The following is a 25092-nucleotide window of genomic DNA, read 5'->3' as shown; positions in this document are numbered from 1 at the left end:
ATCTCAAATTTTAAATTTGTGTTGGCCAAGTTTAATTGTTATGATCTGTTAGTTTCCCTGAATTCGCTGAAGGGATACGATGTAATCTTTTTCAGTGGAAGACAAAAACGTTTTATTGCAAATGTAGGGATTGTGTATGCGTGCTTCATTCCCATTGGCTTTATAGACAGTGTATATAAATTATCATCGATATTAAAGGCTTGTACGTGGGGTCGCCTTATACATTGGGCCGCTTCATAGACGGCGATATAAGGTACTGTACATCAACACAAACTTGAGGGAGTGATCATTTGATTAGGCTGGGAGAAGGGGCGGGGGATTTTGTATGGTAGATATTTTTCAAGCTACGGCTGCAAGACAAGATTTATATTTTAATTAAAACTCTGAGACTAAATATTTTTTGCATAAAAACACCTTGCAACAATGAAATTTTGTGGCGGACACTTTCTGGCTTTTCTCAATAAAATCTCAGGTCGGTCCCTTAGATAAAAGTGTAATGTCCGTGTTGTGACTTCACAATGATAAACTACAGATTCCTCCTTTAGTGAGATGGTACAATATACTTTCTGAACCATTGCAGAGACATACTTGCATAATCAATAATACCCATTGAACACTCGCAGCTTAAATGATGGGTAACTTCATCAACCACTAACTTCATCTAACCACCTCTGAGTGAGTGAGTTGGGTTTAACGCTGCTTTTAACATTATTCCAGTTATATCACGGCATGTCAGCTTAATGTGGGAGGAAAGCCCGAAGTGATGCAGGTCTTGGACGTTTACCACTTCGGTGAAACACACGAGCACAGGTATGGTGCTGACACACCTAGAAACATAATCAGGGCGAACCCACAATCATAGGTTTCTGGCGTGCCCAAGGGATGCAACTCTGCACAGCGAATCGTGGCGCCTTAGACAACTGGGCCACCCATGCCCCCTAACCACCTGTGTGGTCTTGTGGATAGTGTGTCTACAGGAGAGTCGGTTAATTAATCCCCAGGCCAGGTCAAACCAAAAGACGCTAAAAGATGGTACTTGTTGTTACCCTGCCTGTAGCTCGGCATTAAGGGGCTAAAATAAGGACTGGGGGTTTGAAGTCAGTATACTGTGTCTGAGTGGGGTATTCCTGTTAAACTGCGGCACAGCACCACAGTTGGCTGGCACCACAAAACAGGCATTAACGGGGAAAAAAGAATTAGGTTAGCCATCAATTTTTGAAAGTATTTCCAAGGAAAATATTTTAACAGTCTGTTGCCTGTATATACTGTGCTACACTTTAATTTATAGAAATGCCATTTAAAAACCTTTAATAAAACTTATAATTCATACTCTTCAATTTGTGTTTTGTGAATACAGTGATCCCTCGCTAAAGGGCTCTTCGATAAAGCGCTACCTCGGTTACTATGCGCGGTATCGCATTGCTCCCAAAATTTATGTACACTTTTAATACTGAGAGTTTTACACAGCCGTGATTGTATAGTTGTTCGTTGTTCATTTGCACATAACGCTTCTCATTGCATAATCAACCGTTTATTGCTGAATGGAGTTCTAAAAATCTGTTTGAAAACATCTGCGGCAAGTCCCGGAAATACGATTGTTCTACTAGTTAACTTTTCACACTATACATCCTTTGATCTTAGAAGCGCATGCATGCAATAAAAGAGAACCACAAGCGAAGTTTATTTTCTTAATTAGGGGGCAATCCAATTTGAGGCGACACGGTCAACTCACATGTAGTTGCTGTCACAACACGGCAGTCATTCCTTTTGATTCGGATCAAGTAACCGTATCAAACCAATTAATCTGGCTTGAATGTGTATCTCTATTTGCATGAATGTGTATGAATGCGCGTAGTGCTGGTCAAAACTCTTGTTTTCCGTATTTTAAGCACCATGACCAATCAATGCCACTGAATCACTCTGTACATGTGTAATGAATTGTGATTGGCTCTTCACTCATAGCGTCTGTTACTACCATTATCGATCGATATTTTCATGTAAGTAGACTACATTCACATTGAATGTGACAGTTAAGGCTTGTAAATAATAACAAACGGCGAAAACATAATGGATATATATTTTAAAACTATGAACGGTAAACAACTTGTATCATTGCAACGTGCGAGACAAGGCGAAGATCGTGAGATTGGCCGAGCGCGCTCCCCCGCCTCGGCCTCGGTTAAACGGCTCATCGTCTATAACGCCCACCAATTATTTGGACCCCATTGGTAGCGTTGTAGCGAGGGACCACTGTATATGTATCAAAGTGTCAAAATGTTAACACGATCGATGACAGTAATCATCGGTGCTTTAACAGTTGCATTTAATAAGAAAGTAAATGATGACTGCCAAGATCAATTCTGTTGAATAATAGTGCTTACTTTTCTCGCAAACATACTTCTCCTATATCTTAGAGAAATGAGGATCTGTCTCCTGTGCATAAGATTGGTGGTTTAATCCCTGGCCACGTCACACCAAAAGACACTAAAAGGTACTTGTTGTTACCCTGCCTGGCACTCGGCATTAAGAGGAAAAAACAAGGACCGATTGCCTCAGAGTCAGAATACTGTGTCTGAGTGGTATTAATGTTGAAACTGCGGTATCTCAGTGGGCTGGCACTATAAACTAGGCATGAGTTCAAACTGGTACAAGCAGCCATAGACACACATGAATGCACATCACTGTATAAGAGCAATAACGTTGAAGATGATGTTAAACCCCATTTGAAGAGCTCGTCTCTCACGAAGCTACCAGTCCCTGAAGCACAATAACCATGACTGCAAACGTCAACGCACATAATTTGAATTCTGGTAAGTTTCTTCACAAATACACTTATTTCAAGATCACACAACAAAACGTCACAACCATTAAACGATGGTCATAGAACTATATAGAAGTAGCTTTTAAACTAAGAATTTAACATTCATCCAGAATGGTGTTCACACCACGTTGGCGCCAATAACATACCCATCTCATCAAGCAGAGAAATCAACTTCCCTAAATAACATTGGAAGATGACATTAAACTTGGCACGTAAGATGCCAACAAAGTGAACTGACCCATTGCAAATCTTAAGATTGATGTCAGCGCATTTCAGTCAAGTGACACAGTTACTTCTGAAATGATGGCATCATAAATATTAGCATCAGGAAACTGATATATACTGAACAAAAAAAGTTGGGGAACATGAATATTTTCGGATTACATTTATGAATGGTTGGTTTGATGTTTAACGCCACACTCAGCAATATTCCACCTATATGACGGCGGTCTGTAAATAATCAAGTCTGGACCAGACAATCCAGTGATTGATATCATGAGCATCGATCCACGCAATTGAGATCGATGACATGCGTCAACCAAGTCAGCGAGCCTGACCACCGATCCCGTTAGTCGCCTTTTACGGCAAGGATAGTCGCCTTTTACGGCAAGGATAGTCGCCTTTTGAAACTGTGAGATCAGACTACTCCACAGAATGATAACCCCAAAATATTCATCATCCCCAACTTTCTTTTCATTCAGTATATATCAGTTTATCCGCAGAGGTCTGTCAATGGCCTGAGCATCCTCACACGAAAAGTGAGTGGTTGTTTCCGCCACCTTGAACAACATATTAGCAGCAGCAGAAACAACATTTTTAGTCCAATGGTCCTTATTATGATAACATAGAGAAAAACCCTTAAAATTGGCAACTTTCTACGAGTCCTTATGATACCAGAGCTCCAGATAAGCTGCGTATCTGCGTGGAATACGCATCAGAAATGCAGAAATACGCAGTAAAATACTATAATCCAAGCGTATCAAATACGCAACGAACATTACAGATACGCTACAAAAAATAATATTTGTGCGTATCATCAAAATATTATGAAGTAACCCTGCGTATTCGATTAGCAAATCAGCAACTTATTTTGAAATTATAAACGGGCATTCCGTCAACCTTGCCAAACTCCACGATGACAGTCACATCATGATCATTTGCCATCACACTTTCGTGTGGAAGTATCGTGGTATTTTCTAGTCCTATAAAGCTCTCAAACCCACACGACACCAGTTTGCAGGGACTGGATGAATAGTGTTTTTAAATATTTAACTTAAATACCCACATGTGTAAAAACTAGTGGGTAACAGAAATTTGAATACGCAGATAGAATTACTGATACCCAATGATTTTAAAATGCATGGGTAAAATACCAACAGCTTATCTGGAGCTCTGTGATACCTTACCTATTGGGCCGTTTGGCAAGGACTACAGGCCTAGTGCCCATTTCTAACACTGATATCAGTCACACAATGCCATGTCAGCTACTATTGGTGGAACCCTACAGTGATGCTGTTGTAGACCCTCATCACATTGCTGTCCCAATCCCAGAACTGGTCTGATGTCGTATCATATTGGTAGGACAAGATCGGATTTTAATGAGATTGGGCTATATATTAAAGATTCACACATAACGGATCGGTTGAGTCCAGTATTTTCACAAATCATTGCGACTTCGCTCCCTGGACGAATGGCCGACATCTGAGATGGCCGACAACAAAGTGGGTTTGAATGACTTGAATGCTTGCTCGGACTGGCAATCGGTCTTCCTCTTGTCCCTCGCTGGTGTCCCTCGTTAGTGTCCCTGCACGACAGGAATACTTAATCAACCGTTTAATTCTTCTCATCTAAAAGACTGCCCTTCTAAGACCCCAATGTCATTGAGATCATGACAAACGAACACACCCAGGGTCCTGCTCCACCGTGCTACCACTACCCATCTCCAGGAGGTGAGGTGAGGTGAGGTGAGGTGAGGTGAGGTGAAATGGGGTTTAACGTCGCGTCCAAGATTATTGCACTTATATCGCTAATGGCTATATGGCTTATATGGCTAATGTACTAGTCCGGACTGATGCCGATTTATAGTGCTAGCTCACTGAGATACCATGCTGCAGTTTAACATGAATACCCCACTCATACACAGTGTACTGACTCCGAGCCGACAAGTCCTTGTTTTAGCCCCTTAATGCCGAGCGCCAGACAGGGTAACAACAAGTACCATCTTTTTACAACTTTTGGTATGACATGGCTGGGGATCGAACCCGGACCTTTTGTTCTCCAGGTGGACGCTCTACCACTGGACCACGGAGGCGGTCCCCATCTCCAGGAACAGTAAACTGTAGATCTAACATCACTTAGCAATAATCTATTCATATCATCGTTTGTTTGTCTGTTTGTTGTTTAACACCGCGCTCAGCAATATTCCAGCTATATGACGGTGGTCTGTAAATAATCAAGTCTGGACCAGACAATCCAGTGATTCACATCATGAACATCGATCCACGCATTTTGGATACGATGACATGCATCAACCAAGTCAGCGAGCCTGACCAAGTGATCCCTGTTGTGCTAAGATCCCTTTGAATGCTGTGGCACAACACCCACATGACCAAGGCTACCTTGGCACAACAATTACCCTATTCGACGTAATAAGCGCCCCACTCTAATAAGCGCCAACGATAAATGTACACAAGGCTATTTATTCGTGCATAATACGTTTGTTATATGCACCCTTAATTATGGGCAATTAAATTCTGGAAAAATATATCTGTCGTTTATAAACATTTCAGCATAAACCACGAAATTTATGCTCTTTGAATTCTGTTGTTTTTCACCAAAATAATATTCTAATAAGAGCCCCCTATTTCTAATTTTGAGAGCGCCCTGGGCGCTTATAATGTCGAATACGGTACAGTAAATTCAAGGAGCCACGGCGGTTGAAGTACAAAAAAAGATCATTTATTGTGTTTTTAGCTCTTCAACTATCCTAAGTCAGAGCACAAACTTCCGTCAAGATCCCTCTGGTGAGGCTAAGATCCCATGTCAATATAAACCAGATAAAACCCTTTCATATTAATAAGAAATATCTGCGAAATACTGAGTTCATTGCACTATTCAGACTGTATCATGAGCATGTGTTCATGAACCACTATAAAAGAGTGATGACATCAGGTGTTCGCAAAAAGCTAGTCTGCCGTTCTGGTGGCACCATCACAAATACATGCAAAGGCAAGCCAATTGTTCAACTGAATTTTTCACGGCAACATAAGGTAAAGTGAAAATGGGGAATTGTATTTTTGTCACTGATGCGTCAAACTTGGAAACTTGGAAACATGGCTACATGCTACACAAAACAAAAAACTGGGCTGGAATAAAAAAATTTCTCCGACAACATTCTGGAGTGATGCTTGGAGAAAATGGAAGTCGAATGCATCACAATCTATTTCAGATGGTCTGATGAAAGTAATAACGTCATGATATATTTCAAAAGATGTGTTGAACCCAAAATAAAACAGGATCGATTTCAATCAATCTGGATAAAATAAATAATATGTACTGGTATTGATAAAAACCTGTCCAGATTTACACACAAACTGACCAAATAAATCAGCTTCAATACCACTAAGTGTAAAAGTTGCACTACTTCCTTCCGCACGCTCTCAACTTTTCATTCTTTCTTCCATTTTTCTTTCTCTCAATATACCTGGGAGAAGACAAGTGGAAGAATGAATAGAAAGTTGAGTGTCTGGTCCAGACTCGATTATTTACACACCGCTGTCATATAGCTGGAATATTGCTGAGTGCGGCGTTAAACAACAACGAACAAACAAGATTGGTGCCAGTCCAACAGGATTAACAGGATTAAGTATTCCCCTCTGTCTAGCCATTCATTAATCGTAAGGCACACCCCATCATGTATCAACCAATCATATTCCTTTTTATTGTTCTATCCGAAAAGAACCATGATATACCTAATCCTTCACCTTCCCTAATCAACTCAAATGTCCAACCAAGCATTTTCTCTCGCTCTCTCCTTTTTTCTCCCATCTCTCTATCCTTGCTATTCCTCCTCCACGTCTCTCTCGTCCCATCCCCCCCAACACACCTCTTCAGTATCCTCCTCCCCTCCCATCCCTCCCCAATTTGCCCGTTAGTGACTGAAAACAGATAATCAGAGACTATGGCCCATGCTCTTGACACCAACTTTATAAAGATTGATTCAAGCCTTAACTGGGTTGGCCAGTTGGGCGCTAACACAATCACCGACCATGTTCTGCCAGTCATCGTTTTGTTACACTGAAGATCGACTCTCAGGAGCATGTCTAGGAGATTCTTGTAAGTGAGTGAGTGAGTGAGTGAGTGAGTGAGTGAGTGAGTGAGTGAGTGAGTGAGTGAGTGATAGAGAGAGATAGTGAGTGAGTGAGTGAGAATGAGATAGAGATAGAGAGATAGTGAGTGAGTGAGTGAGATAGAGAGATAGTGAGTGAGTGAGTGAGTGAGAAAGATAGATTGAGTGAGTGAGTGAGAGAGAGATAGAGAGAGATAGATAGATAGATAGATAGATAGTGAGTGAGTGAGTGAGTGAGTGAGTGAGTGAGTGAGTGAGTGAGTGAGTGAGACTTATACACCTCTGATTATGTCACACTACAGTAACAGAAGGGACTCCTAAATGCTAAACTTCCAAAGCAGGCAATATCCACAATGTCCAGGGTGTTCCAGTGGAATGCCCAGGACCTGATGAATACATTTCAATTGTACTACCTAGGTTTTACAATTAACGTTTTAAAGGCTTGCCTCTTGATGTGAACATATTTGTGTTTGATGATTGGTTAAAAGTCACAGTTCTTTTTAACATGAAATGTCTGTGACGTGAATCAAACCTGCAACCTCAAATATCATGTTAAGTCTTGTATCCCACTGTTTTCCCACTGAGCTCCAGAGGCAGGTGATGAGAAGTTGTTCAGTTTAACATGTCATGACTCCAGCTAGACCATTCTGCAAGTGGTTTTCTCTCGCACGCCTTGAGCAAATTCCTTTTATATCGCTATACACTGTATTGTTTCACTATAAGGTATGTCAATGTTGTCTTATTTTTTCTGGTATTTCTTGCATTTCGACAGTTCATAAGTTGGATAGAACATGAATCTGCAGTTTTGGTTGAAAATCTAAAACCGCATGAGGGAAAAGCCAGAGAGTCAAAGGCTTAACCCTCGCTCGCGGTTTTACATTTTCCAACAAAATCTCAGAGGCATGTTTTATCCTTTACAAAATAATAACCATAGGTTTTCACCTCTAGAGCTACAGGGGCGGTCGGGTAGCCCAGTGGTTAAAGCGTTCGCTCGTCACGCCGAAGACCCGGGTTCGATTCCCGACATGGGTACAATGTGTGAAGCCCATTTCTGGTGTCCCACGCCGTGATATTGCTGGAATATTGCTAAAAGCGGCGTAAAACCATACTCACTCACTCACTCACTCTAGAGCTACAATATTGCAATGTCATATATTTGATGCATATGACATCAACACACAAAGACTCATTAAATTTTCAGGAGGAACTTCAATAGTCGATTATAGTTGACAAATGTGAACTTCAGAACAGCTTGGTTTGTTGAAATGAACCCATACATTCCATGCTTGTCCACGGTCATCGCTCACCAGTGACAGCGTCCATCGAACACGAAACACATTCGACCAGTCACAATGATGGAGAACAGTGAAATAGACTTTCTGATAAAAAAACCCAGATCAGATGTATCAAGTCCTGTCAGCTTTATGTCTGAGTAAAGCCCAACGTGCCACAGGTGGTAGACAATTACTACACTGGGGAAACCCACAAGAATGAGGGTTTTGTTGTTTGGGTTTTTTTTGTTCAATGCCTCACTCAGCAATATTCCAGCTGAATGACCCTGCCTGCAAATAATTGGAACTGTACCAGACAATCTAGTTTTTTATGTTGTGGGCAACGGTCCAGACTGTCTGAGTACAATGTGACACAATTAACCATGTCACCAAGCCTGACCACCTGAGTCGTTGTTGTTTGTTGTATATTCCCATTCCCAGCAATATTCCAGCTACATGACAGCGGTCTGTAAATAATCGAGTCTACAGACAATCCAGTGATTGACATCATGAGCATCGACCATCGCAATTCGGTTACGATGACATGCTTCAATCAAGACAGCGAGCCTGACCACCTGATCCCGTTAGTCGCCTACACTACAAAATTCAGAAAACCCAGTGTCAAATATAGGCAAATAAAGTCGTCAAGTAATGAGTCTGAATAGTCTAACAGTGTGGTGACACGTGCTCCTGTGTACAGCTCGCAAATCAGGTGAAGTTAAGTAACGTCGGTCGCGGAGAGTCCTTGAGTGAGTGAGTGAGTGAGTTGGGTTTAACGCCGCTTTTAACAGTATTCCAGTTATATCGCACGTGTCAGCTTAATGTGGGAGGAAAGCCCGAAGTGATGCAGGTCTCAGACGTTTACCACTTCGGTGAAACCCACGAGCACGGGTATGGTGCTGACAAACCTAGAAACATAATCGGGGCGAACCGGGATTCGAACCCACAATCATAGGTTTCTGGCGTGCCCAAGGGACGCAACTCTGCACAGCGAATCGCGGCGCCTTAGACGACTGGGCCACCCGTGCCCCCGAGAGTCCTTGAATGGGTGACCATGTTGGCCAGCTTGGTCTCTAGGAGTTTCTTGGGCTTTGGTTTGTTTCTTTGTTTGTTGTTTAACGTTGCACTCAGCAATATTCGAGCTATATGACGGCGGTCTGTAAACAATCGAGTGTGGATCAGACAATCCAGTGATTGACATCATGAGCATCGGTCCATGCAATTGGAATCGATGAAATGCATCAACCAATTCAGCGAGTCTGACCACCCTATACTGTTAGTAGCCTCACATATTGAACATGTGGTGTCTCTTTCGGCAAGTGACTTTGTTGGAAATATGCTTCTGGGTACCCGGTAGGATGAGATGGCAAAATGGTTGCTGACCTTCCACTGCCTCACAGGCAGCTTGGGTTGTATACTCCCCAGGGAGCTGAGGTGAGGTGAGGTGAAATGGGGTTTAATGTCGCGTTCAAAATTATTGCACTTACAAAGTGACATGTATGCTGCAAGCCTACTCAGATACCATGCCGCAGTTCAACATGAATACCCCACTCAGACACAGTATGCTAACTCCGAGCCAACCAGTCCTTGTTTTAGCCCCTTAATGCAAGAGCAAGGCAGGGTAACAACAAGTACCATCTTTTAACGTCAGACACATCATACTGATACTGAGCTGACCAGTCCTTGTTTTAGCCCCTTAATGCTGAAGCAGGGTAATAACAAATACATCTTTAATGTCACTTGGTATGACGCGACTAGGGATTGTACCCCCAATCTCAATCCGCTCTCAAGGCAGAGGCTCTACCACTAGCCCACAGAGGCGGTCCCCAGGGAGCTGAGAATGATTAATCAAGAGCACACTGATCCATTGACCGAGGTAGTATTAATGCAAAGCTTAGAGCAAACACTGCATACAGAGTCAAAAGAATAAAAAATATGTCCTAGCCCCCTCAAGCCTGGACAATTTGACAAATCAACATTTCACTTCCTTCTTTTTAACTGAAATTATCAATGGTGACACAAACATGTCCAAACACAACTACAGGATTTGTGAAAGCTTAATAGTGAGAGTGGGACAAGTCAACTAGCTTAATACCTGATCAATAAGCCTCCAAATTGAAAAACAAAATGGAAAATTCTTAACTGCTGATTTGAAGGATTAAATACAAAAAGTTCAATAACTTTGTGACGATTATCTTAGGCCTGTTTAACACTCCCCAAGACCATCAATAAACTTAAAAGACAATCAATATTAAGACCCTTTAGAGGACAGCGACTACTTGATGACAAGGAACATGGTCATAGCTTTGGAGAAATATTGACATGGGTGAGTGGGGGGTTGAGAGAGAGAGAGAGAGAGAGAGAGAGAGAGAGAGAGAGAGAGAGAGAGAGAGAGAGAGAGAGAGAGGGGGAGAGGGGGAGAGAGAGAGAGAAAGAGAAAGAGAGAATGGGTTGGAGAGAGAGAGAAAGTGGTGATAAATCTGTGAGTTAGTTGATTGCACAACCAGATAGAGAGGGAGAGAGACAGAATGGGTTGGAGAGAGAGCAAGAGAGAGAGAGAGAGGGTTGGAGAGAGAGCAAAAGAGAGAATGGGTTGGAGAGAGAGAGAAAGTGGTGATAAATCTGTGAGTTAGTTGATTGCACAACCAGAGAGAGAGAGAGAGAGCAAGAGGGAGAGAGCAAGAGATAGAGAATGGGTTGGAGAGAGAGAGCAAAAGAGAAAATGAGTTGGAGAGAGAGAGAGCAAGAGAGAAAGAATGGGTTGGAGAGAAAGGGAAAGTGGTGATAATTCTGTGAGCTAGTTGATTGCACAACCAGATAGAGAGATAGAGAGAGAGTGCGTGCATGCATGTGCATCCGATGAGTAGCAATGTAGACAAATTTGTTTGTGATCTAGGACAGCAAGATTCCTGAAGCTGAGGACAGGAGAAATGCACCCTGATCCACTGAGCAGTGTGGAGTTAGTTGTGTGCCACATCACAGGTCTAGTATTATCAATATCTTCTTAATCAGTTGTATTTCATGTATATCACTCGGCCTGCACATCATAATCAGTTCCGGCCTGCCATTGTCCCTGATCAGCTCACCTTTTGTTCAAGGTGAGCTGTATCTCACACGGCCTACATATTTTCATCAGGTTGGACAGGTTTGGAGCAATGTCAGCTACACACAGCCTACATACCCTGATTAGTTTTCACTGGTATTATGCAAAGTCGGCTATATCACACATGACCAGTGAAATCATGTATCAGTCATCCATCAATAATATGACAGGTTCCATGTCACAGTTGGTACACATGCACAGTGTCATAATGTCTGGACCACTTCAAGTGAATGAAGTGCTAGCTCGTCACGTAACGTTGCTGGAATATTGGGTGGAGTATAAGTGGCGTAAACTGTGGCACTCACTGTCTTGATTCCCCATGTTTTTGACTTGAACCCCCATGTTCTTGCTTAGACCCCATGTTCTTGCCTTGGACCCCCATGTTCTTGTCTAAGACCCCATGTTCTTGCCCAGGATCCCCATGTTCTTGCCTTGGACCTCCATGTTCTTGTCTAAGACCCCATGTTCTTGACTTGAACCCCCATGTTCTTGCCTAGGAACCCCATGTTCTTGCCCAATACCCCCATGTTCTTGCCTTGTACCCCCATGTTCTTGCCTAGGACCCCCATGTTCTTGCCTTGGACCCCCATGTTCTTGCCATGAACCCCCATGTTCTTGTCTAAGACCCCATGTTCTTGCCCAGGACCCCCATGTTCTTGCCTTGAACCCCAATGATCTTGCCCAGGACCCCCATGTTCTTGCCTTGAACCCCATGTTTTTGCCTTGAACCCCGATGTTTTTGCCTTGAACCCCATGTTCTTGCCTTGGACCCCCATGTTCTTGCCTTGAACCCCCATGTTCTTGCCTTGAACCCCATGTTCTTGCCTTGAACCCCAATGATCTTGCCCAGGACCCCCATGTTCTTGCCTTGAACCCCATGTTCTTGCCTTGAACCCCAATGATCTTGCCCAGGACCTCCATGTTCTTGCCTTGAACCACATGTTCTTGTCTAAGACCCCATGTTCTTGCCTTAAACCCCAATGATCTTGCCCAGGACCCCCATGTTCTTGCCTTGAACCCCCATGTTCTTGCCATGAACCCCCATGTTCTTGTCTAAGACCCAATGTTCTTGTCTTGAACCTCTATGTTCTTGTCTTAAACCCCTGTTATTGTCTTGGACTCCAAAGTTCTTGCCTTAGACCCCATGTTCTAGCCTTGAACCCCCATGTTCTTGCCTTAGACCCATGTTCTTGCCTTGATCCCCCATGCTCTTGCCTTAGATGCATGTTCTTGCCTTGAACCCCCATGTTCTTGCCTTAGACCCATGTTCTTGCCTTAGAGCCCATGTTCTTGCCTTAGACCCTAAGTTCTTGCCTTGAACCCCCATGTTCTTGCTTTAAACCCCATGTTCTTTTCTTGAAGCTTATGTTCTTGCCTTAGACCCAATGTTCTTGCGCCTTTGTAAGTCTATGTTAAGGTATGGGAGTTCCGATCACCTTAGCGCCAAGATCGCTTCGTACAACAGCACCCTGGTCCGTCCAGAGACCCCCCAAGCAGCTGACGCACCGTCACCCGCCATCTCTAATGACATCACGACATACACTCGAAACCAATAATCAAACATGAGCAGAAAAAGGAAAACATTAATGCTGATCGGAATAATTATAGATCTTTAGTCTCTGCAAAAACATTCCATTAATTCACTCTCATTAGGAATCATTCAGCAGGCAAGATGGTAAATTACATGAATCCTCGTAGCACAAGATGGAGATATGATCAGTAAAGATCATCAGCGAGGCCATGTGATTAGTTCATGATGAGGACAAAGCATATATAATCTAACCGGTCCGGGAGATGGGCAGAATAACTTTCTCATTTGTTTATTCTTCAATCATAACATTTGTAATAAACCATCGCTAGTTAACTTTGCTGTGAGCCGACTAGCGGATTCTGGACAGATGCTGTCATATTGAGCAATGTGCATTGACTGCGAGAGAAAGCTAAATAATTTCACAAATCAAAGGTATAGAAGTTTATCGGTCATTGAGACTGATAAACATTGATTTATCTATAAATACTACTCCAAAGAATTTAAATGCTACCCAATTCTTTCATGTTATCAAAATTCATTTGTCATTTCACGTATTGAAGTGAGGTGAATGGGGTTTAACGTCGCGTCCAAGATTATTGCACTTATGTAGCGTGTGTGTGTGTGTGGCTGCTTGTACTGTCCAGACTGATGCCGATTAATAATGCTGAGAACCATGCTGCTGTATTGATGCTCATGATATCAATCACTGGATTGTCCGGTCCAGACTCGATAATTTACAGACCGCCGTCACATAGCTGGGGTGTTACTGAGTGGGGCGTTGGACAAGCAAGCAAAGCAAGAGCACTGGGTATTTCAAATTTACTTTGGATAACAACTGAGTCCAGTCTGTTGGGTGTTTCTAAACCAATCAGTGGACATACGTATTTCTAACTGACCCTGCTATAAGCTAGGTCAGGTAAAATGGGGTTTAACGTCGCGTCCAAGATTATTGCAGTTATATAGCGACGTGCATGTACGTGTGTGTGTGTGTGTGTGTGGCTGCTTGAACTAGTCCGGATTGATGCCGATATATAGTGCTAGCTCACTGAGATACCATGCTGCAGTTTAACATGAATACCCCACTCAGACACAGTATACTGACTGTGAGCCGACCAGTCCTTGTTTTAGCCCCTTAATGCCGAGCGCCAAACAGGGTAACAACAAGTACCATCTTTAAACGTCTTTTGGTATGACGCGGTCGGGGATCGAACCCCAGACTTTCTGCTCTCCGGGCGGACGCTCAACCACTAGACCACGGAGGCGGTCTGACCCTGCTATAAGCCAACATAATCCAGTCTTGACCAGACAATCCAGTGATTGACATCATGAGCATCGATCCACGCAATTGATGCTCATGATGTCAAACCCATTTCACACTCAATAAGTTGAAGTTCCTTGAAGATACACTGACAGAGACAGAGGACAGCTAGCGATCATGATGACCACCCACGATGTCCTGACTTTGTCATGGTAAAACCCCAGGGGGGAATCTGGGTTAAATCAGTTCTCCTGTAAACTATGCTAATCGTAAGTGGCCACTTAATTTCATCGGTTTGCAGGCTTGGTGAATTGATTGTCATCATATCCTTATGTTGCCCAAAATATCAACCCCTGTGGTGATTCCGGGTTAGAATTTGTCCTCAGTAACCTATTTTGGTCTCCATTGTGGTGATTCCGGGATAGAATTGGTCCCAACAAGCTATTCTGGTCTCTCCTGTAGGGAATCTAGGTTAGAATTTGTTCTCAGCAACCAATTCTAGTCTCTCCTGTGGAGATTCCGGGATAGTGAGTGAGTGAGTGAGTATGGTTTTACGCCGCTTTTAGCAATATTCCAGCAATATCACGGCAGGGGACACCAGAAATGGGCTTCACACATTGTACCCATGTCGGGAATCGAACCCGGGTCTTCGGCGTGACAACGAACGCTTTAACCACTAGGCTACCCGACCGCCCCCTCCGGGATAGAATTGCCCTCGGCAATATTCCAGCTGTATGGCAGCAGTCTGAAAATAATCGAGTCTGGACCAGACAATCCAGTGATTGATATCATGAGCATCGACCCATGCAATTGGGATCGATGACATGCATCAACTAAGTAAGCATGCCTGACCACCTGATCCCGTTAGTCGCCTCCTACGACAAGAGTAGTTGACTTTTATGGCAAGCATGGGTTGCTGAAGACCTATTCTACCCCGGAATCTTCACGGGGGACAAGCATGGGTTGCTGAAGACCTATTCTACCCCGGATCTTCACGGGTCTGCTTGCTGTGAGTCACGTGTGGCAACCAACTGCAAATGCTTCAGTCAAGATAATTACATCACTCTAGCTAACTACCTTGTCAAACACCTCTTGTAAAGAGAGTTGCAATACTAAAACACACTTTCGGAAAGCACATATCTTAAAAATTTCAATAAAATAACAATATTACAAGCATTTTTTTCTTAAGTTGATAAAATAACAATATTTTAAGCACAGCCCTGTTTTTAAATCAATAAATTACCAATATTATAAGCATGTCTTAAAAAATCTATACAATAACATTTTTCCCCATTTTCCTTTCAAACAATATTGCTGTTCTTTTACCAGATGCACAAACCACAGTATCATGGTCAAGGTACATAGTACAAAATAATAATTTTCCCCCATTTTCCTTTCAAACAATATTGCTGTTCTTTTACCAGATGCACAAACCACAGTATCATGGTCAAGGTACATGGTACAAAATAATAATTTTCCCCCATTTTCCTTTCAAACAATATTGCTGTTCTTTTACCAGATGCACAAACCACAGTATCATGGTCAAGGTACATGGTACAAAATAATATTGTTCCCCCATTTTCCTTTCAAACAATATTGCTGTTCTTTTACCAGATGCACAAACCACAGTATCATGGTCAAGGTACATGGTACAAAATAATATTGTTCCCCCATTTTCCTTTCAAACAATATTGCCGTTCTTTTACCAGATGCACAAACCACAGTATCATGGTCAAGGTACATCGTACAAAATAATAATTTTCCCCCATTTTCCTTTCAAACAATATTGCTGTTCTTTTACCAGATGCACAAACCACAGTATCATGGTCAAGGTACATGGTACAAAATAATATTGTTCCCCCATTTTCCTTTCAAACAATATTGCCCTTCTTTTACCAGATGCACAAACCACAGTATCATGGTCAAGGTACATGGTACAAAATAATAATTTTCCCCCATTTTCCTTTCAAACAATATTGCCGTTCTTTTACCAGATGCACAAACCACAGTATCATGGTCAAGGTACATGGTACAAAATAATAATTTTCCCCCATTTTCCTTTCAAACAATATTGCCCTTCTTTTACCAGATGCACAAACCACAGTATCATGGTCAAGGTACATCGTACAAAATAATAATTTTCCCCCATTTTCCTTTCAAACAATATTGCCCTTCTTTTACCAGATGCACAAACCACAGTATCTTGGTCAAGGTACATGGTACAAAATAATATTTTTCCCCCATTTTCCTTTCAAACAATATTGCTGTTCTTTTACCAGATGCACAAACCACAGTATCATGGTCAAGGTACATGGTACAAAATAATAATTTTCCCCCATTTTCCTTTCAAACAATATTGCTGTTCTTTTACCAGATGCACAAACCACAGTATCATGGTCAAGGTACATCGTACAAAATAATATTTTTTTCCCATTTTCCTTTCAAACAATATTGCTGTTCTTTTACCAGATGCACAAATCACAGTATCATGGTCAAGGTACATCGTACAAAATAATAATTTTCCCCCATTTTCCTTTCAAACAATACTGCTGTTCTTTTACCAGATGCACAAATCACAGTATCATGGTCAAGGTACATCGTACAAAATAATAATGTTTCCCCATTTTCCTTTCAAACAATATTGCTGTTCTTTTACCAGATGCACAAACCACAGTATCATGGTCAAGGTACATGGTACAAAATCATAATTTTCCCCCATTTTCCTTTCAAACAATATTGCTGTTCTTTTACCAGATGCACAAACCACAGTATCATGGTCAAGGTACATCGTACAAAATAATAATGTTTCCCCATTTTCCTTTCAAACAATATTGCCGTTCTTTTACCAGATGCACAAACCACAGTATCATGGTCAAGGTACATCGTACAAAATAATATTGTTCCCCCATTTTCCTTTCAAACAATATTGCTGTTCTTTTACCAGATGCACAAACCACAGTATCATGGTCAAGGTACATGGTACAAAATAATATTGTTCCCCCATTTTCCTTTCAAACAATATTGCCGTTCTTTTACCAGATGCACAAACCACAGTATCATGGTCAAGGTACATCGTACAAAATAATAATTTTCCCCCATTTTCCTTTCAAACAATATTGCTGTTCTTTTACCAGATGCACAAACCACAGTATCATGGTCAAGGTACATGGTACAAAATAATATTGTTCCCCCATTTTCCTTTCAAACAATATTGCCCTTCTTTTACCAGATGCACAAACCACAGTATCATGGTCAAGGTACATGGTACAAAATCATAATTTTCCCCCATTTTCCTTTCAAACAATATTGCCGTTCTTTTACCAGATGCACAAACCACAGTATTATGGTCAAGGTACATGGTACAAAATAATAATTTTCCCCCATTTTCCTTTCAAACAATATTGCCCTTCTTTTACCAGATGCACAAACCACAGTATCATGGTCAAGGTACATCGTACAAAATAATAATTTTCCCCCATTTTCCTTTCAAACAATATTGCCCTTCTTTTACCAGATGCACAAACCACAGTATCTTGGTCAAGGTACATGGTACAAAATAATATTTTTCCCCCATTTTCCTTTCAAACAATATTGCTGTTCTTTTACCAGATGCACAAACCACAGTATCATGGTCAAGGTACATGGTACAAAATAATAATTTTCCCCCATTTTCCTTTCAAACAATATTGCTGTTCTTTTACCAGATGCACAAACCACAGTATCATGGTCAAGGTACATCGTACAAAATAATATTTTTTTCCCATTTTCCTTTCAAACAATATTGCTGTTCTTTTACCAGATGCACAAATCACAGTATCATGGTCAAGGTACATCGTACAAAATAATAATTTTCCCCCATTTTCCTTTCAAACAATACTGCTGTTCTTTTACCAGATGCACAAATCACAGTATCATGGTCAAGGTACATCGTACAAAATAATAATGTTTCCCCATTTTCCTTTCAAACAATATTGCTGTTCTTTTACCAGATGCACAAACCACAGTATCATGGTCAAGGTACATGGTACAAAATCATAATTTTCCCCCATTTTCCTTTCAAACAATATTGCTGTTCTTTTACCAGATGCACAAACCACAGTATCATGGTCAAGGTACATCGTACAAAATAATAATGTTTCCCCATTTTCCTTTCAAACAATATTGCTGTTCTTTTACCAGATGCACAAACCACAGTATCATGGTCAAGGTACATGGTACAAAATCATAATTTTCCCCCATTTTCCTTTCAAACAATATTGCTGTTCTTTTACCAGATGCACAAACCACAGTATCATGGTCAAGGTACATCGTACAAAATAATATTTTTTTCCCATTTTCCTTTCAAACAATATTGCTGTTCTTTTACCAGATGCACAAACCACAGTATCATGGTCAAGGTACATCGTACAAAATAATAATTTTCCCCCATTTTCCTTTCAAACAATATTGCTGTTCTTTACCAGATGCACAAACCACAGTATCATGGTCAAGGTGCGTTTATGAACAAACTTGCCCAATACAAAATGTTACCTGACACGGGCACTCACCATGATAATCATTAAGTCCTGGAACCTTCGTGTTGAACTAAACAGAGTCTATCATAACAACCAGACATTAATTACCAGGACCTGAGGAGCTGAGTGACATTTAGAAGGCCATGGACATGATGGATAATTACCTGGTTATCAACTTTCTTTTCTCATGTTAATATCTGTTTCCATGGAAACGCATACAGGTGCATTAAAATACATTTACTTCGTAACGTGTTCAGTCAGAGGCGGAAACAGAAAGAATTGCTAGATTTCACCACTTTTTTAAATAGCTTGGGATTTACACGAAGGATATAATTATATACATTTAGGACAGTGTACCAAATTGTGTATCACGGAGACAACATATCAAAATATACATATTAAGACATTAAACATGTACCATATGAATCCCTTTGTATCGTTTGATGTATCCTTTCAAGTTTCCTCGCAAGGGGATATTTAGATATATAGAATCTCACCCGAGTGTCTATTGATATCAAATATATCAACAAGTGTTGATATATTTGATATTAAAAGACACAAGGGTGAGATTTTATTTATCATCCAACATCAATCTTCCAACTTTTTCAGTTTGTAGACAGTAATAAGCAGTGTCTTAAGTGTTAAAAGTACTGCTAACAGCTTCAGTAGCAGAGCCATTAGTGATGTCATTTGATTGTTATGTCATGGTAACCAGTGACGTCACAATGGTCTGCAAAGCATTCTGATGCAATTTCTTTACAATGTAGATATGCTTGATAGCTCCCATGGGAGCCAGCTTGGGATGATAAATACAAATGCATTCTACCAGTTCTATTTTCACATAATGCCTACTCGTATTAAACCGATAAAAAAAACATAATTTGTCCCAGCTTTTTGCCAACAAATATATTATTCCATCCATAAATATTGAATATAACAATTTATGTCCAGCTGACAAAGAGTCTTTGATGCCAGAGTTGACACAGAGAAATGCCAAAGGGCCCTGTAGCTTATTCATATATACATACAGTATTGGCGTTTGATCTCCATCGCTATGTTCTGGGTACAGATGCTACTCTCCGTACAACAGCTCATTACCTACAAATCCTGGATATACGGCCTTCTGCTGGTGATGTCAGATATATACAGTGGCTTCCCTCAATACGTGTATGAGTCTCGAAAAACATAGTGGTGAGGTGGGTTTAATCACTTATATAGCATGCGTGTGTGGCTGCTTGAACATGTCCGGACAAATGCCTATCTAATAGTGTTAGCCCATTGAGATACCATGCGGCAGTTTAACATGAATACCACACTCAGACACAGTATACAAACTTCGAGCCGACCAGTCCTTGTTTTAGCCCCTTAATGCCGAGTACCAGGTAGATTAACAACAAGTACCATCTTTTGGTATGATGCTCTACAACCAGACCAAAGAGGCAGTAGGTAATGACAATTGTAATCCCATACAGAAAAAATGATGCAGCCCATTATACTTGTACCATGCAGTAAATGACGGCGGTCTGTAAATAATCGAGTCTGGACCAGATTATCCAGTGACTGACATCATGTGCATCAATCCACGCAATTGGGATACGATGACATGCATCAACCAAGTCAGCGAGCCTGACCATCCGATCCTATTAGTCGCCTCTTACCACAAGCATAGTCGCCTTTCACGGCAAGCAAGGGTTCCTTGAGTAAACTGTATCCTCCATCAAGTGATCATCCACGTCACGCCATCTTTCCAAAAGGGAACTGAACTCTTTCCTCTGCAAGGGATACAGTTCCATTGCTTCAATGTTGCATTTTCTCATATTTTCAAGCTCTAACATCTATTCCGAAACCATTTCAGTTTACACATTGTTTATCATCACCAGTTTGAATCGAGATTCAAACCAACAAACTACACGGGTTATTGGATAGCCAATATGGTTTCATGTACACGTAAACTGTATCTTACAAACCAATTAAAACCACGTCATTTGAGAGATTTAGTCTCTGAACAGAAAAAAAATCCAATGAAAAAAACATTTTAGTTACTGTCCTAGTTTGAGAAAACTAAACCCTACAATGTACATCCTCTATGAACACTGACAATAATACAACACACAGCGTTATGTTACTCAATCGCAGAATCTTCTTTGGGATTTCCCAGTCTATTAATAGATGATTCAAACTTTTCGGAACGTAAACTTATTAACTTTTGTTTCAGATTGAAATGATGTAATAGGTGAGTGAGTGAGTGAGTGAGTGAGTGAGTGAGTGAGTGAGTGAGTGAGTGAGTGAGTGAGTGAGTGGGGTTTCATACCTCTCTTTTACCAATATTCTGGGGTCACGGGGTGGCCCAGTCGTCTAAGGCGCCGCGATTCGCTGTGCAGAGTTGCGTCCCTTGGGCATGCAAGAAACCTATGATTGTGGGTTCGAATCCCGGTTCGCCCCAATTATGTTTCTAGGTTTGTCAGCACCATACCCGTGCTCGTGGGTTTCACCGATTGGTTCCTCCCACATTAAGCTGACACGCTGTGATATAACTGGAATAATGTTAAAAGCGGCATTAAACCCAACTCACTCACTCAATTATCAATATTCCAGCACTATCACAGCAGGGGCACCAGAGACGGTGCCAATGTCGGGAATTGAACACAGGGCTTCACTGTGACAAGAGAATGTAAGAGAAACACATACACAACTATATCCCTAATATTCTGGGAATTAAAGGCAAAACCTATTCCTGCTGACGGTACTTAAAAATATTTATGTCAATTAACAATAAATATTTATATAACATCAAGCTCCATTAGACAGAAGCAGATTGAATTTCATGAATATCAAATAGCGTCATGAAATATGTATCCTCTCAGAAATGAAAAACAACTCAAATATTAATTAAATAAAGCAGTTATGTTTTGTGACAATCAATGTGTTAAACTAAATTCATTAATTCATTTTTCAAATGAATAATTTTGCCATGTTCGTCTGCCTCTATTATATGTATATATGAATTAATTTACATCGCACACTAATATTGTACTAAATAACACCAACTGACTCAATTATTTACAGACCACCATCATATAGCTGCGGATCCGTGAAGATCCGGTTAGAACAGATCTTGAGCAACCCATGCTTGCCGTAAAAGCCGACTAGGCTTGTCGTAAGAGGTGACTAACGGGATCAGGCTCGCTGACTTGGTTGATGCATGTCATTGTATTTGAATTGCGTGGATTGATGCTCATGATGTCAATCACTGGATTGTCTGGTCCAGACTCGATTATATACAGACCGCCGTCATATACCTGGAATATTGCTGAGTGCGTTGTTAAACAACAAACACAACAATAAATATATATACAAATTTTGATGATCAAAACAGTGTAATAATGACTTCGAACCATTCTATATGATCACTTAATCCCACACCATGACAGCAACTGCAGCTGACAATACAATGTAGTACAAGTGACAATACAATGTAGTACAAGTGACAATACAATGTAGTACAAGTGACAATACAATGTAGTAAATGACAATACAATGTAGTACAAGTGACAATTCACTGTAGTAAGTGACAGTACAATGTTGTAAGTGACAACTTCATAGGGATGACAAGTGTTCTACAATGTGCAATGCTAACACCAGCACTATTCTTCACCTACCCAAGACAGGTGTGGAGCGTCTCTGAACACGTGCAGGGGGCCGGGGGGCGACGGAAATCCATCAAAGACGCGGTATCCATCACAGTTATAAACTTCTGCCAATCTGCCACACACATACGGTACTCCAATTTCGATACAACCATAATAATTAGTAAAAACTCCCTGGCGCTGCTCAACGGAAATCACATCATCACTTGGCCATGGTATCCTCAACTGACACCTAAGGCTGAAGCTTCACCGAGGAGTGAAGGAAGGACTGGCGCTGAACACTTCGCCCTGTGCAATACGCTGTATAACTACCTGTCTCTCACAGTGGCACCGGCTCCGCGCTGTATACTGGTTCAACAGTTCTGCTTGTTATTCCTCTAACCACCGCGAAGCACTGTCACATAGCATCTACACAGTAGCTCAATTAAATCCTACACATGCAAAGTTCATAATGTTTATTTGACTCATTCAAAAGCAGGTCAAGCTGTCCAGTAATTCCTACCCAAAATTGTGTGCAATAAACCGATGGCGACCTATGAAACATAATTGACTCATTATGGCAGGCGGGAAGTCGGCAATTAAATTCTATAACTGTGACACTGTCAAACATTTCTCCCTTCACTTGGAAAAGCTCTCTTCAAGCGACAGATAGCATCCTCAAAGTCATTGATTATTGACCAGCTCTCTGTACGATACTATCAGCCAGAAACATCCATGCTTTATATGTGGTACATAAATACCTGTATCACTCCCACATTAGCCGATCACTTTATCTCCCGGCTTGTCTTACTTCTATGCAGGAATGACAACAAACTTATTGGCTGGGATTGGCAATAATATTAGCATCGCCATACAGCTTGGTTTTACTTCATCAATCTCTCACTACAATGCTAGGAGCTGAGTTATTCTTGAATAATTTGTAGTCACATTTATCAAAGCCTAACCAATCTTTTCAGTACTGTTTGATGCCTTAAGAATGTATACCTAACAACGAAAGTTCCTGTGACATTGAATAAGATTTAATGCAAAGTTATGTTTTTTACCAAATCGGAAACAATTTCAGTTGCAACGGTTAAAAGACTCCTGTAAGTGTTCAAATGGTTTAATTTGCCATACTGACTTCAGAAAATGAGTGATTTAATAAAAAAACATGAACATGCCAAAATGTCAATTTACAAATCAATAGCGTGTGTGCGATTCAAGCAACACATCTTCGTCTCATGGAATGGACCAGGCGTCGCACAAAGTCCTGTGGGATATCTGTCTTTACTTGTTTGAAAAAAACACTTAAATATTGGTGTCACAGGAACTTTTGTTGTGGAGTATATATACATGTCTGACATGCAAGGGCTCATGTGTCTGGTGACTCAGCTGGTGTTTGTGTGATGGATATGCTTCTTAGAGACAGAGGCAGGACTTCCAGGTGCTATGACAGGTGGTGCTATGTGATACCAATGATATCACACCCGCATGGAACCCAACACACTATAATCCATCACAAAAGTTTACACATCTGACACAGCTTAGAAGAGTGAGTGAGTGAGTTGGGTTTAACGCCGCTTTTAACAATATTCAAGTTACGTCACAGCGTGTCAGCTTAATGTGGGAGGAAAGCCCGAAGTGATGCAGGTCTCAGACGTTTACCACTTCGGGGCGAACCGGGATTCAAACCTACAATCATAGGTTTCTGCCGTGCCCAAGGGACACAACTCTGCACAGCGAATCGCGGCGCCTTAGACGACTGGGACACCCATGCCCCCACAACTTAAACTAACTAATTAGTAAACTTAACTATCTGATCACCTCAAAGTAGTATTAATGAACCATATTCCCTGGTAAAAATCATTCAATAAGGCAAGTTTTTGTTTGTTTGTTTTTTAATGCCACACTCAGCAATTTTCCAGCTGTATGACGGCAGTCGGTAAACAATCGAGTCTGGACCAGACAATCCAGTGATTGACATCATGAGCATCAATCTATGCAATTGGGATGTGATAATATTGGTTAACGCATCTACAATATTCCATCTAATCCCACGGTCACATTAACCATGGTATGTAATTCATAGATGCAAATAGCATTTTCTTTGTCTGATAGGCAAAATTCGCACCGACAGTGCTCAACCTAACTTTTCCTTATCATTCCTTCTAAAGCAGCACAACTCTCATTCATCACAACCAAAGACATCACAACCCTGTACACAACGAAGACATGGCACAACACAGCCCGGACAGATTGTGTTGACAGAGAACTCCCTCCTGCTCCTTATCATTTATACATTCAACTGGGACCTGATTAACACACACAATCTCTCTCATCTTAACCTTTACCAAACTGTTTTGAAATAACTAATTTAAGTCCAGTTACTGTCATTCCCATCCTTTGATGCAGTCCCTCCAGTATCTTGTAATTGAGGCATTCCTCCTTACTTAAAGACTTCCTGCAGTTTGTATGGAGCCCTACATGTTCCAATATCCACCCCTGGACCAATACCGCCAAGCAATACGACCAATATCGCCCCTCCAGTTAGGACTTCTTGTAATCACATCCAACAGAAATCGACTTCATTCTTTAGAAAGTCCAAAGGTTTATGCAGGAA

At 41.2% G+C, this 25092-nt stretch overlaps 1 protein-coding gene across 13 annotated transcripts in view; it reads right to left on the bottom strand.

Moving 5' to 3' along the window:
• LOC124124053 (peripheral plasma membrane protein CASK-like) overlaps nt 1–25092 on the bottom strand; it is a 507943-nt gene that overhangs the window by 390697 nt on the left and 92154 nt on the right. For 2 of the 13 annotated variants that reach the window (XM_048384950.1, XM_048384954.1), the window contains exon 1: nt 22506–22819. The exons of 3 other annotated variants lie outside the window; for them this stretch is intronic. In XM_048384950.1, the coding sequence (XP_048240907.1) occupies nt 22506–22648 (143 nt within the window). In that variant the 5' untranslated portion in view covers nt 22649–22819. Of the gene's footprint in view, nt 1–22505; nt 22830–25092 lie in introns of those variants that run through there. 8 more of the 13 variants (XM_048384949.1, XM_048384952.1, XM_048384956.1 and 5 more) reach the window with 6 other exon arrangements.

Source organism: Haliotis rufescens, unplaced genomic scaffold (assembly GCF_023055435.1).
Source record: "Haliotis rufescens isolate VD_foot unplaced genomic scaffold, xgHalRufe1.0.p SCAF_52, whole genome shotgun sequence".
Classification (NCBI taxonomy): Eukaryota; Metazoa; Mollusca; class Gastropoda; order Lepetellida; family Haliotidae; genus Haliotis; species Haliotis rufescens.
The sequence above is the reverse complement of the archived record's forward strand: the minus strand, read 5'-3'. Positions and strand labels throughout refer to the sequence as shown.